The sequence below is a fragment of the Muntiacus reevesi genome, chromosome 1 (genome assembly GCF_963930625.1).
Source record: "Muntiacus reevesi chromosome 1, mMunRee1.1, whole genome shotgun sequence".
NCBI classification, from domain to species: Eukaryota; Metazoa; Chordata; class Mammalia; order Artiodactyla; family Cervidae; genus Muntiacus; species Muntiacus reevesi.
In genome coordinates, this window is record NC_089249.1 from 179,909,842 (window position 1) to 179,925,423 (window position 15,582).

Sequence of the window (15,582 nt, forward strand, 5' to 3'; positions counted from 1 at the left end):
AGTTCAGTTCAGTTCAGTCGCTCAGTCGTGTCTGACTCTTTGAGACCCCTTGAACTGCAGCACGCCACACCTCCCTGTCCATTACCAACTCCCGGAGTCCACCCAAACTCATGTCCATTGAGTCGGTGATGCCATCCAACCATCTCATCCTCTGTCGTCCCCTTCTCCTCCCACCTTCAGTCTTTCCCAGCATCAGGGTCTTTTCAAATGAGTCAGCTCTTCACATCAGGTGGCCAAAGTACTGGAGTTTCAGCTTCAACATCAGTTCCTCCAGTGAACACCCAAGACTGATCTCCTTTAGGATGGACTGGTTGGATCTCCTTGCAGTCCAAGGGACTCTCAAGATTTTCTCCAACACCACAGTTCAAAAGCATCAATTAATTCTTCGGCACTCAGCTTTGTTTATAGTCCGGCTCTCACATCCATACATGACCACTGGAAAAACCATAGCCTTGACTAGACGGACCTTTGTTGGCAAAGTAATATCTCTGCTTTTTAATATGCTGTCTAGGTTGATCATAACTCCTTCCAAGGAGCAAGTATCTTTTAATTTCGTGGCTGCAGTCACCACCTGCAGGAGAATGTATGTAACTGTGTACTGATCCTGGCCCTCTTGCCTCCCTGTCTCGTCTCATCTACCTCAAATCCATTCTCTGTAAAGGGGTCAGGGTGACCATTCTTCAGCTTTTTATTTAAAGCGTTTAGTTTTTAAAATGTGAAATATGTGTATAGGTAAAAGAAAAAAAAATGTTATAATGTCAGGAATGAAAGTCTCATTTTCCACTGTTTCTCTGCACTTGCTAGTGTATTGACTGTGTTTGTGTATTTTTCTGTACAGTGGCATTTACTGCATGTACTCTTCTTTGACTTGTTTTATTTCCTGATACATCTTAAACGTCTTTGCATATCAATGCCTAAAGTCCCTGCATTGTTAATGGCTTTTTTATGCTTTTATGCCATAATTTATTCAATCATTCCAAGGGTACTTTTTAGATTATTTTTAGTTTTTTGCCTATTACAGGCAGTGTTGTAAACATCCTTGGACGGTTGTCTTTGCATCCTTGTACAAGTATGTTTGTCAGGTGGAGTCATGCAGATTTTTCCTTAGATATTACCTATTTTACTTCCAAATAGTGTTTTACTAATTTATGTAATTTATACTCACCAGTATTGTGAAAGTACATGCTTTGTCACAGCTAGGTTGTTACTTGCATGCAGGTCTTGCCTCCTCCAGGAAACCTTCCTCTGCATCTGCCTCTCACTCATGCATTCCAGTTGTTCTCTCCTTCTGCACACCACTCTGCTGCACTTCTGCCATGCAGACAGCGCATACCCCCAGGACACTTCCTGTATGGTATGATAATTATGTGTTGGTGGTTTGGAGGGAAAGGATTGTCTGCTTAGTACTCCATGGTTTCCTTGGTGGCTCAGAGAGTAAAGAATCTGCCTGCAATGCTGGAGACCTGGGTTCGATTCCTGGGATGGGAAAATCCCCTGGAGAAAGGAATGACAACCCACTCCAGTATTCTTGAATGGAGAATTCCATGGAGAGAGGAGCCTGGTGGGCTATAGTCCATGGGGTGGCAAAGAGTTGGACATGACTGAGCGACTGACACACACACACACACTCACACACTCACACACACACTTGCACACACACACAGTTGCACGCACACACACTCTCACACACACACTCTCACACGCTTTCTCAGACACATACACACTCACAGACACACACACACACACACTCACACCCTCAGACACACACATGCTCACATGCACACACACACACACTCACACACTCTCACACTCACACACAGTCACACACTCACACCCACTCACATTCACATACACTCTCACACACACACAGTCACACACTCACACCCACTCACACTCACACACACACACTCACTCTCACACTCACACACACATACTCACACAGTCACACACTCACACCCACTCACATTCACATACATTCACACACACTCACACAGTCACACACACACACCCACTCACACTCACACACACACACTCACTCTCACACTCACACACATACTCACACAGTCACACACTCACACCCACTCACACACACATTCACACACACACACACACCCCTCATGTTTGGTACACTGCAGGCTATCAGGAAATGTTTGTTGGGAGAGCTGAGTAGTAAATAGTAGCTGACATCTCCCCAAGACTCGCACTACATGCTCCCCACTGCTGTTTCCCAGTTGAATGTTATAACTGTACAGCTGTGGTGGACAGATGTGCTGTGCTAAGTCACTTCAGTCGTGTCCGGCTCTTTGTGACCCCAGGGACTGTAGCCCGCCAGGCTCTTCTGTCCATGGGATTCTCCAGGCAAGAGTACTGGAGTGGGTTGCCATGCCCTCCTCTAGGGAATCTTCCCGACCCAGGGACCAAATCTGTGCCTCTTACATCCCCTGCATTAGCAGGCAGGGTCTTTACCACTAGTCTTTACCACTAAGCCCCAGAAAGCTATAGTTAGAGCTAATTTTTTTATTAAGAAAAGTTCATCAGAGATTTAATACTATGTTTACAGTACCTGAATTGTTTATATTTAGAATACTAGAGGTAGAGGAAAAAGTTTTAAAGCATTTCTTACTCCAGGCTGTAAATAGATAGGAATGTTCCTCCTGCCCAATGTTTGTTCATAGAGTGGGTAGATTTTACTCCAATATCCTGTAGGGGATACTACAGGAGTCTCCAATCTTGAAGAAATAGAGTTTTTCAGTTAGAGCAATTCATTTGACAAGCATTCATCAAAGCAGCATGGTAAGTGGGGAGGGTGTAGACATGAGGCAGTTGCCTTTAGCAAAGGCCATGCCGCTTCCTGACCTTGAGGCATCCACTCACCACGCTCAGGTCTGTAAGCGCAGAGTGTATCCTCCCTTTGAGGAGCTCCTCGCCTGGCAGAGAGGGGCAGAGGCAGGCCTACCGAAGCTGAGTGACAGGCGGCGGGTCCCACTGCTGGGCGCCGAGGTGAGGAGCCAGCCCCTGCTGGGGATGGGAGTCAAGTCAGGGACTCTGCCTTCCGTGTGTTGGTAATGTGGGTGCCTGAAGAAGTCTTACACTGCTCAATTTGTAAATTGTCTTCTGAAGCCTGGTTGATGTCCATTTTGTTTGTGACTGTTTCTTTTGTTTGTGGTTGTTTTTTAGTAGCTGAGTAGTGTCTGACTCTTTGTGACGCCTTGGGCTGTAGTCTGCCAGGCTCCTCTGTCCATGGGATTTTCTAGGCAAGAACACTGCAGTGGGTTGCCATTTTCTTCTCCAGGGGATCTCCCAACCCAGGGATTGAACCTGCGTCTCCTGAATTGGCACGTGGATTGTTTATTGCTGAGCCACCAGGATCACGAGGTCCATTTTGTTGAAATACATCTCAGGAGTTGATTTCATTAACAGTTAATTTTTATGTTTTCTTCTTTGGGCTTGGGGTTCTTTCTCTTGCTCTCATGAAGCCCAGGCTTGGCAGAGGAGGTGGCCCTAACAGATTCTTTGTTAAGTGACTTTCTTTTTTCCTGCCTGATAAGGGCAACTTATTTTAATTTAAAAATTATTTAAAATCTTGAGATGAAATTGTATTAATTATTGATCTAATGATGTAATATAGGGGGCTTCCCTGGTGGCTCAGATGATAAAGAATCTGCTTGCAATGCAGGAGACCAGGGTTTGATCCCTGGGTTGGGAAGATTCCCTGGAGAAGGGGATGCCTATCCACTCCAGTGTTCTTGTCTGGAGAATTCCGTGGATAGAGGACCCTGTGCGCTACAGTCCATGGGGTCACAGAGTTGAACACAACTAAGTGAGTAACACAATGATGTAATATACTTCCCAAATTCACAAAAGCTAATCTAATACTGTACCAGTCAGAGTATGGGTTACAACAGCTGTAGCAAAGAGATTTCCAGAATTATTCAACATGATCTAGATTAATTTATGCCAATCTCAATGTGGACAGGTGGACCAGAATGGCCCAGCTCTGTTCCACACCGACATTCAGGACTCTGGCTCGTGGGTGATTCTAGTGTCTTCAGCATGTAACTTCTGGGACTACAACTGCTGATCACCCAGCCACCAGCAAGGGAGAAAGATAGATTGAAAGGCAAGCAGCTTTCTGTTTAAAAAATGATCTAGAAGTAACATCCATCATTTCTGCTCACATCTTATTAGGTAAAAGTTGGTCGTCTGGCCACACCTGGCTGCCAGGAAAGTGGCCAAATGTCTTCTCTAGCTGGACAGCTGTTTGTCCAGCTGGAACAGGATGGCTCTTATTATTAAAGTGAAGGGAGGAGTGGATCCTGGAGTAGGTCAGCAGCCGGGCCCTCTCATACTGTCCCTGGCCTCTTTAGACCTATCCAAAGTCAAACTCTCCAACTCTGCAGTTATCTCCTGCCTACCTTCCGCTGTTTCACCTTTATTTCTCCCCATCTCCTACAGGGCAACAAGTTACACACATTCTTCCTCTAAGCCATGCATTTCCTTCTTTTCCCCACCTACCAGATCCTGCCATTTTTGTCAGGTCTGCCTGTTTTGAGCCCTGCTCATTCCAGTCAGTCCCTTTCTCAGCTTCCCGAATGACCTCTCTGAAAAGCAAGTCTGAGAGCCTGTGCCTCTTGTGCTTTGATGCCTCCACAGCCCTTAGGCCCAGGTCCAGACCCAGATGGCTCCCAATGGCTTCCAAGGCTCGTGATGATCTGGCCTTGTTTTCTGTCTCCAGTTTTTCCTGTACGACCCAGCAAGACCAAATCTCAAATGACTTGTCATGCTTAGAAGGCACCTCCAGCTCTCTCCACATGCTCCTTCTCTTCCCTGCACCTTAAACCCCCGTCCTTCTGGCTTTAGGACCCTCCTTGCATTCACTCACTTCTGGGTGTACGCACAGTGTGCACTCTCTGCAAATTTGAAACCCAAAAGGCAGGCAGGCTGGCTGTTCTGGCAAGGGACATGGTCCACAGTGGTACTCAAATGCTTTGTGAATGACCATCATTGCTGGTACATTACTATATGGCAAAGAAACAGCAGATTGTATTGACTCCTGGCTTTTCGCTGAGTCTGTCTCTGATCCTTTGCATTTGTACTCCCCTGGTCAAGCTGAGCACCATGTCTGAGCACAGACTGTGAGCTCTGTGCTTTTACTCTCTGGCAAGATTGTCCAGGGCCAAGGCCTCCTCTTCCATGAAGCTCTTCTTGTTTCTGCACTCCTGCTTGTGGGTTGAACGTCTTTTGCCTTTCAGATTTGTTTACATTTTGCTTATAGCCCTTACCTCTTTGTAACTTAGATTACAATAAAGATAACAGACTCATTACTCACATTTCTTCCTCAAAGAGTGAATTAGATGATGCTTCAAGACCAATTCCTGGTTGATCTTGCCATGTCTTTTGTATTATTTATCACTTTCTTGTTCAAAGGCACCCCACAAATGTTGAAATGAATTGTCTCAACCTCCTAAAAACTATAAATAAATTAAGAGAAGGATATTCCTTCAGATGTCAGTAAAATGGAGCAGCATCATGAGGGACTCATGAGCTACAGTATTATAGGGTCAGATCAGCAGAAGTGTATTGAATGTTAACTCTGTCCCAGGGCCCAGGCCCTCCCTGTCCTGGAAATACAAGGTGCCACGGTGATCAAGATGGACCTCCCCCTACCCTCTTAGAGCTTAGGACCAGCTTCGCACAGCTGCATGGCTTAGCCAGCTCACTAAGCTTTGGGTCGCTGCAGTGTAGCACGGGGCTGGCGATCCCTGTGGGTCATCGTGAGCAGTTTGTCAGTTTATCTAGTGCAGTGCTGGCCTCCCAGAGACAGTCCTCAACTAGTGTGCAATGACTCTTGGTCAGAGTGGCTACTGGTGCTAATAGCTGTGCCTCAGTCACTGCCCTGAGAATGGTAAAAAAATACATATATGAAGCAAATATAAATTTTATGAAATACGTATCACCAGTACCAAAAATTCCATGAGTAGACATTAAATGTTAGGTGGTAGAACAAACAGGCAAGAAGTTGGGGCAGCTGTAGAATAAAATTTAAATTCTGTGTTTTTAAATAGTGTGGAATACTTACCTAAGTGATTTTATTGTTGGCCTTTTAATTTTTAAATAATGACCAATATAAATAACTTGCTAACTTTTGAATAAATATTGTCAGACAGGAGCCAGGAAACTAAGTAAGGGTAACTTCCTTCCAATTGATTTCTGTTTGTTTTGTTTTCTGTATAAAATCACATAGGCTCCTGCAGCGTAAAGATCTTAGCTTACTGTCTAAACCACAAAAAGGCTGCTCTGGGGCTGCCAGTTTATACTCAGACCTCGTGATTAACATCATAGTGTCCATGTTATTGACTGTAGGTTATGACGGAATTTTCTGTCTGTACTGAAGCCCACTAGTGACATGGGCTTCCGGGAATATAGGCTAGCTCCAGAACCAGCTCGAAAGTTAGGAACACACTCACCAGTATGCATGGTGCTCACAGATGTCACCAGCCCTCCAACACCCTGTTGTCCTTTAACTTAGCACTTTTATAATCACTTTGACATCAGATTTGCTTTGTGGTTCATCCCTTTAGCCTGAATTTGGGGACAGAGCAGAAGCCTGGTTCATTTGTTTTTCTGCGTGGACATAGACATGTTCATTTTGCAACATCTCCAGAACACCTCCATGTCTGGTTGAGACAGTTCAGCATAATCTGGCCCCACAGGAAACTGATGAGAATTACATAGTGACGTGGTCTTGTCATGGCTAGTAAAAATGTGCAAATTCTTTTCTCCAAAGGTGGTGGTTTCCTAATCCAGTCCCTTAAGATGTGGTCATGCGGGGTCTCAAAGTTTCTTCCCTTCATAATAGTCTTGTACATTAAGATGGATGTCGTTGTATTTTTTGGTTGTTGCTTAAGTTCAGAACTTGGTCTGAGTTTATCAGCCTATAACCATAATGTCTTATATGCCAAAAATTTGAAACACTATTAAGTGAGCTATGCATGTATAATTTCAGTAAGAAGTCATGTTCATTGTTTTTTTCTTCAAGGAATCTGACGACTGTACCAGTTCTTTGGAATATTATATGACACTACATCATGAGTGACAGTAAATGTGATAGTCAGTTTTACAGTGTACAAGTGGCAGACTCAACTTTCACTGTCCTGAAGCGATACCAGCAGTTGAAACCAATTGGCTCTGGAGCCCAAGGAATTGTTTGGTAAGTATGGTCTGTTTCAGTAGTGTAGATTGAGTTTTTGTTGTAATAAAAACTTAATAGTTCTAAGCTGTCAGAATTTAAAAAACACTGATGATAAAAAATACTCTTTGCTATAGGTTTATAAGCTAAATTGAATCAACCTCTTGCTTTTGTTACATATAGTCAGATTATAGGATGCAAACTCAAATTCTTAAAAATGCTGCATAAATTTAAATAGGTAGAAATTTTTCTTTGTTTCTTTTTTCTTTTTTTGTTTGCCTTTTCCATTCCCCCTGTCATAATGATATTAGAATAATAGGTATGACAGTGAGTTGTAACCGAAATTTGGAGTTTTATTCATTTCTTCATCCTGGCCACCCTTCCCCCTCCCCCTTTTATTCCCAATCACTCCTATTCATTTCTAGGCGCCATCATTGCAGTGCCTCGCCCTTCATTGGCAGGATGAGGCCAGTCAGTGTCATTATCACCCCATGGATTAACCAGGAAGGGATGCCGTGTGAGGGGTTGGGCTGGCCGGCTCTTCCTTGGTGTCTCACTTCAGCTATGTGTCCAGCCCAGCCGTCAGAACCGTTGGTCTGACCCTGAACCTTAGTCTCTTGCTTGGTAAGACAGTCAGCTGCCGCGACATCACTGGCCAGCTAAAGGTAAAGTTTTTCACATTTTCTAGACTACAGTTATCAGCACCTCCCAAACTTTTTATCCCTTAGTTTTCTGGGCAATATCTTTTCTTCTTCTTTTGGTCAATAAAAACAAGATTGCCTTTACATCTAAGAGGAACTGTGGTAAAGCTAATGATTATAGCTGGTAGGTAAAGGGAATTCAAGATAAAAGAGAACTCTTGAGTGTTCTGGCTGGGGAGTTTATATTTTTATTAGAGGTATTGAGTTTAGAGAATCTGCATCTGTGGTTTGTAACTGATACTCTGTTGTAGAGACGTATAATCAGGGAAGGTAGTTGTTTTCTTCAGCCTAGGTAGTCAGAGGTCCTGGGAGCTGAGGAGTTGGTAGTCCAGAGATTCCTAGAAAAGCTAATGAGGGAGAAGGGGCTGTTGGGAAAGAATGCCTGGCTTGCATCTAAAATAGTGGTGATCTTAACTTTCAATGGATAGCTTGTTATATTGGTACTTAAAAACCCAATGTACCAAGAGAATTTTTAAAGTGAATGGATGGCTCATATTAGGATACTTTGATGTCAGTAAGAAATTCTAGTTGTAAAATATTCTTTTGATTTATAATATATCTCTTATTTGGAACTGAATGGTAATTTGACATAGGAAATTAAGCAAGACAGATGAAAAGGACTTTTAATGTAATAACCACATTTAGAAGTTGATTAGAAGTTCATAATTGTAAATGGAGGTCTTTATAAGGTTTAGGCAGTTAAAATTAATGACTTCATTACAGCATGGTAAATGACAACGAACTTACATGTTACTTTATAAAATACTGTTTCTCAGGAATTAGTTTTGATTTCCAGTTTGCATATACTACTTCTCATCTTTGTTTTTTTAAAGAAATGTTTAATAATGAAATTACTCATCATGGATGTATATTTTTCATTAAAAAATTCTAGTTTTGAAATGAAAGCTCCTAAATGTACCATTATAAGCTAAACCTCCTCTCATAAAAGCATTGGTAGAATTATAATATAGAAAGTTCTGAATTTTGAAAACATTTTAAAAACTAGGAGTCCAGAAAATCATCTGTAGGCACTTGATTTTCAAAAAGGGTGCCAAGATTATTCAAAGGGGAAAGAGCACTCTCTTCAACAAATGGTGCTGAGACAACTGGATACCCACATACGAAAGAATGAAGTTGGACATCATGTGGAAATTTAGCTTCAAATGTATCAGTGACCTATATTTAGGACTTAAAACCAAATGAAACTCTTAGAAGAAAACAAGCGGGGAAAGCTTCATGACCTTGAATTTAGAAATGACACCAAAAGCATGAGCAACAAAAGAAAAAAATTGGACTTCATAAAAAAAATCTTTTTTGTGCATCAAAGAATACCAACAAGAGAGTGAAAAAACAACCCACAAATGGGAAAATATTTGCAAGTCATATATCTGACCAGAGTCTAATACTTATAAAGATCTTTTACAACTCAGTAACACAGAAGACAATTTTTAAAAAAAGAACGGACAAAGGACTTGAATAGACATTTCCCCTAAAGATTTATGGCCAATAAACATGAAAAGATGTTCATTGTTAGTCATTTGGCAAATGCAAATCAAAACCACAATGAAGTACAACTTCACACCCACTAGGTAGCCATAATCAACAAAATGGAAAATAACAAATTTTGACAAGGACATAAAGCGAACAAAATTAGAACCCTCATACATTGCTGGTCAGAACCGTTGGTCTGACCCTGAACCTTAGTCTCTTGCTTGGTAAGACAGTCAGCTGCCGCGACATCACTGGCCAGCTAAAGGTAAAGTTTTTCACATTTTCTAGACAACAGTTATCAGCAAATGTAAAATGGTACGTAAATGTAAAATGTTTAGGCAGTTAAATGTAAAATGGTACGGCAATTTGTGAAAACCAGTTTGGCGTCTCCTCAACAAGTTCAGTTCAGTTCAGTCGCTCAGTCGTGTCTGACCCTTTGCAACCCCATGAACCACAGCACACCAGGCCTCCCTGTCCATCACCAACTCCTGGAGTTTACCCAAACTCATGTCCATTGAGTCAGTGATGCCATCCAATCATCTCATCCTCTGTCATCTGCCATCACCTTCTCCTCCTGCCTTCGATCTTTCCCAGCATCAGGGTCTTTTCAAATGAGTCAGCTCTTCGCATCTGGTGGCCAAAGTATTGGAGTTTCAGCTTCAGCATCAGTCCTTCCAATGAACACTCAGGTGTTAAACACGGAATTATTATATGACCTAGTAAATATTCCTAGATATATTCCCAAAAGAATTAAAAACAGATGTTCAAAAAAGACTGTATATAAATGTTCATAACAGTACTGTTCACAGTAGCTGAAAGGTGAAAACAGGCCAACTGTCCATCAATAAATGAATGGATACACAAACTGTTATATACATACATGGAATATTATTCATAAAAAGAAATGAAGCTCTGATGTATGCTGTGACACGGATGATCTGCAAAAACATGTTAAGTGAAAGAAGCCAGACCCAAAAGGTAGTACTATTATATGAGTCCAAAGTAGGTGCATCCATAGAGAGAGGTGCAGATTGGTGGTTAACTAGGACAAGAGGGAGACGAATGGGGAGCAATTTCATAATGGGTATGGAGTTACCTTTTGGGGTGATGAAAATTTGGGGGTTTATTTAAAGGTGGTGATTGCACAACACTGAATGTGCTAAATGTTACTGAATTGTTCACTTTAAAATGGCTCATTTTATGTTTATGTGATTTTTTTTGAAAAAAAAATGTAAGCTGAAGGATGCCTTAAGTTAAGGATGTTTGTCATTTAATGGATACTCTAGTATTATAATATTATATTAAATATTATAATATTTTCATTTATACAGTAAAATGTGTTGTCATTTTTTGTAACTTATTTAAATTCTTTTAAAATTATTTAAAAGAAAATACTAAGAGAATGTACGTTTAACTCTTAGTATTTTCTTTTAAATAATTTTAAAAGAATTTAAATAATAAAATTTTAAATAATTTGTTGGGAATTTTATTAACATTTGTAGGAGCAGCTGTCACCTCACATACATGTAGATGCTAAAATTTTAACACCATCCTGAATCTCATGTCTTGCAAATTCCATTTCCATAACCTGAATTTTTATTTTAAGGAAAGATCGAAAAATGAATTTTGCCCGTTTCTCCTTAAGAAAGAAGTCATTATTTTGAACTGATTAAGGTAGCTCTAAATGAACCCCTGCATTATAAAATAAAACAGTTTTTTTATAATCTTTGATGTAGTTATTCACTTAAGTTTGTAATCCAAGCTAGTTATTCATTACCAAATCAAAATCTTTTAGTTGGGTTAACGTTGCTGATTCATGAAAAAGGGGTTAGTTAATTTGATTCAGATTATTGGTACTTTGTTTTAGAAATGTTTGTGCAGTTATGAAAATTATTCTTAGACTTTTGGGATGTTTTCTTTTGGCTTTTAGATGAGGTGCTATCACAAGAGTGGGCCTAGAGGATTGGAGACCTGGTTTCCATTATTACTTTATCACTCCTTTCTACCAGAGCCTGTGCTGGCTTTCTGTCAGCCGGGAAGGTGGGTGGCTTCTCCTCACCTTCTTTCTAGGCTTGAGGCTTCACGGTTCCCCTGAACTGCAACACTGATGGTGCTGGCAGTCCTACTTCCAGACTGACAAGAGAGAGACTTCCCCCACTTGTCTTCGGAGGATTTTTTTTTCTGCCCGTTTTGCACAGCATCTTGAATATTGGCATTATGCTTTAAAAAGTCCTCAGAAGAAAAGTGTTCTTTTTGTACAAGGCATAAGGAGAGGATATTTTTACCTTGTTGTACTGTTTAGATGAAGCAAGAAACTATGAATGGTTCCAGTCAGATTTGTTTCTTTCTTATCACTGTTAGAAGGGCCTGAGTATCCCTACCATCAAGCCCTGACTTTTAGCCTCTTCCCTTCAGTGGTCCCTTTTCTGCAAACCTGACAGAATCTTTCCCATGTCCATCACTTTTGTCCCCACTGCATCTCCTGGTTGGGGAATTCTCTGCAACCCTGCTGGTTTATCCAGGCACTATCCCCGGTCTTTTAAGACTTAGCTCTGAAACTCCAGATAGTCTCGGTTCATGCCTGGAATAGAGCCTTCTTTCTGGTTAAACTAAATGCTGGACTAATGCACATGTGCACACTCGTGTGCACATGCATGCTCCAGGACTGTAAGATAATAAATTTGTGTTTTAAACTAGTCAATCTGTGGTAATTTGTTATAGCAACAATATTAAACGAATACATGTGTGTTCTTACATTTTTGAGAAATAAAATATCATAGTAGCAATAATGCATGGTTTATAAAAGCTTGTTAATCATCTAAACTAGAGCTTTATAAAGACATTGACATTGAAGTCTCTCAGTCATGTCCGGCTCTTTGCGACACCATGGACTGTAGCCCACCAGACTCCTCCATCCATGGGATTTTCCAGGCAAGAGTACTGGAGTGGGTTGCCATTTCCTTCTCCATTATAAAGACATAGGGACAGGTAAATTAAAGTGCAGGTACTGATATAAGATTAAATGGAGGAGCTGGGATCCAAATAAAATATTTTGACTCCTAATTCTGAATTGTAAAACAGCTGTCTGATTTATTTGCTTCTATGTTTTTGTTGTTCATTAAAACTGTTAGTAAAATAATTAGGAGGTAACTTTTTAAATGTTTATCATTTGCAGTATTTATAAAATTAAGTTATTAGTAGAATTAAATAGTTACAAGCTCTATAGGAAAAATGTGTGTGTGTTTCTTTCATGTAGATTCATTTTTTTTTTTCTCTCCGTCTAAAATCTCAAGCTGTTAGTCAGAACACTAGGGAGTATTTGTTTTTCAAAACAATTCTATGAAGCGTTTAACTTCTTTTTTTTTTTTTGCTTTTTAAAAAAAATTTTAATTGAATTATAGTTGGTTTACAGTGTTGTTAATGTTTGCTGTACAGCAAAGTGGTTCAGCTGTATGTATAAATGCATTCCTTTTTTTAAAATATTCTTCTCCATTATGGTTTATCATAGAATACTGAATATAATTCCTTATGCTATCCAGTAGGACTTTGTTGTTTATCCATTCTGTATATAGTTTGCATCTGCTAACCCCAAATTCCCACTCCATCCCTCTCCAGCCCCTCTCCCTCTTGGCAACAAGTCTGTTCTCTATGTTTGTGAGTCTGTTTCTGTTTCATAAATGTTTATTTGTGTCATATTTTAGTTTCCACATATAAATGATATCATATGGCATTTGTCTTTCTCTTTTTGACTTACATCACGTAGTATGTTAATCCCTAGTTCCATCCTTGTTGCTGCAAATGGCATTATTTCATTCTTTTTTTTTATGGTGGAGTAGTGTTCCATTGTATACATGTACCACATCTTCTTTATCCATTCATCTGTCGATGGACATTCAGGTCGTGAATAATGCAGCTGTGAACATAGGAGTTGCATATGTCTTTTTGAATTATAGTTTTGTCTGGATATATGCCCAGGAGTGGGATTGCTGGATCATATGGTAGCTCTACTTTTAGTTTTTTAAGGAACCTCCATACTATTTTCCATGGTGACTGCACCAGTTTATATTCCCACCAACAGTATAGGAAGGTTCTCTTTTCTCCACACCTTCTCCAGCATTTATTTGTAGACTTTTTAATGATGACCATTCTGACTGGTGTGAGATGGTACCTCATTGTAATTTTGGTTTGCATTTCTCTATTAATTAATGATGTTGAGCATCTTTTATGAAGTGTTTAAATTTCTTTTTTAAAAAAGTGTATTACATTAGATCTGAGAGTGCTTAGAAGTGACAGTTACAACCTTAACTTGAAATGGTTGGTGTAGCTTATTCCTTTTTGCTTTCTCTGGTTCTGTATAAGCATGAATGTTGGCCTGTTCTTACACTGTTTTATTTTCTGTTAGTATATATAAATGAACATAATGCCCACAACAAAATTTTTGTGATAAAGTAGATATATGATATAAGGTATAGGAACGCTGTGATTCAGGAGAATTGAGTTCTAAGTCCAGCTCAGATCCTCATAGCAGTAGCTCTTAGTTACCTTGGGCAAATCATTGTGTCTCTATGGACCTTAATAGTTACACCCCTAAAATAAATGTTTTGGAACTTCTTATGTAAATTGGTGGATCAAACACCTAAACAAAGAAACCAGGAGGGCAGTAATCAGTGTATATGAAAGCACATTTAACAAGCTTCTGCAGAGGAAGTGAGAATAAGTAGATGAGACATTTGCCACCAAGAAAAGAACCTATGTATAGTAGAACTCAAGAGAGGTTTTAGGTCTAGAGATGCCAGATACAGAAAACAAAGATAAAATGGGTGGCTGGAAATACGGATGTTAATTAAACATGTGTCTGCAAAACAGTTTTGCTAGTTGTCTCCCAGCCTTCCCAACCCATCCCCATGCTCAGCATTTGCCCCTAGATAGTGAGTAAGTAAATGAAAAATTATTAGACTAGGATCTGGGAAAGGAGAAGCCTAGTCAGAGGAGCCCGGGATTTGGGGTGGTCTTTCCATTGAGGGCATTTGAAAATTCTGGAATGGGCAGCTAAGAGATTTGAGAGTCCTTTGGAGTGTCTTGTGGGGCTATAGGAGATAGGGATTGGAGTCCGGGGCCCTCAAAGGGGCTTAATGAACCTTCTTCGCTTTGAATGGGGTCCAGGAAAGGGCTGCATGCTAGAGGTAAGAACAAACCGGAAGGTAACAGGCTCTTGCAGGCGCTGCTGCTTAGCTTCACATCGTCTCATTTACTGAACTCAAGGTGAGGTGAGCCCAAATTGCTAGTGTCGAGGTCCAGCAAAAATAGATGTAAATTCTACCTGGAGGAAGACAGCATCATACTGGTTATCAAATTATTTCTAGATAGCAAACAGTTTTGCAAGTTCAAGGTCCAGCACATAGTCAGAAATAACTAGTCACAGAAGGAGATTAGATGACATTCACAAAATCCAACACAGAGGAAAGAAATAGATCCATAGGAGTTATTGGCCCTATTGGATCCAAACTTCCAAAGAGCTGTGATGTTATGTTGATAAAAGACAGTATGAAAAATTTTGGGTGGAAAATGCAAACTTTAAAAAACTAAATAGAAATTATAGAACTCTAGAGATATAGTAATTGAATTATGAAGTTAATGGGTGGGTTTAAAAGCATATTATTAATAAGTATAACTGAGGAGAGAATTGTGATCTGAAAGATAGGTAAGGAGAAAAGTGTCCAGAATGAAGGCTGAGGAGACAAAATGTTAGAAACATACAGAAGAGAGGATGTATTTGTTTTCTATTGCCACATGACAAATTACCATAAACTTAGAGATGTAAACAAAGCAACAACCATCGGTAATTTCATAGTCCTGTGTAGGTCAGAAATCTGGGTGGGCTTCCCTGGGTTCTCTGCGTGGCATTTCACAGGGCTGAAATCAAGGTATCACTGGACCAGGCTCTTATCTGGAGGCTCTGGGGAAGAATCTGCTTTCAAGTGCATTCAGGGTTCTTGGCAGAACCCAGTTCCTTGCAGCTGTAACTCGGAGGTCCCTATTCCCTTATTGACTGTCAGCCAGGGACCACTCTGCTCCCATTCCTTCTCAAGACGGACCCCCACCTCCATCTTGAAGGCAACAATGGCATGTCTCGTCCTTCTGTGTGGATTCAGATCTCTCTGACTTTCCCCTCTTCCCAGCCAGCCAGAACAAACTTTGCTT

General features: G+C 40.4%; 1 protein-coding gene across 5 annotated transcripts in view; it reads left to right on the forward strand.

The window, feature by feature from the left end:
• Positions 1-15,582, forward strand: part of MAPK9 (mitogen-activated protein kinase 9) — a 69,817-nt gene that overhangs the window by 7,749 nt on the left and 46,486 nt on the right. For 4 of the 5 annotated variants that reach the window (XM_065917241.1, XM_065917244.1, XM_065917245.1 and 1 more), the window contains exon 2: positions 7,040-7,210. In XM_065917241.1, the coding sequence (XP_065773313.1) occupies positions 7,089-7,210 (122 nt within the window). In that variant the 5' untranslated portion in view covers positions 7,040-7,088. Of the gene's footprint in view, positions 1-7,039; positions 7,211-9,562; positions 9,647-15,582 lie in introns of those variants that run through there. The other variant, XM_065917246.1, reaches the window with a different exon arrangement.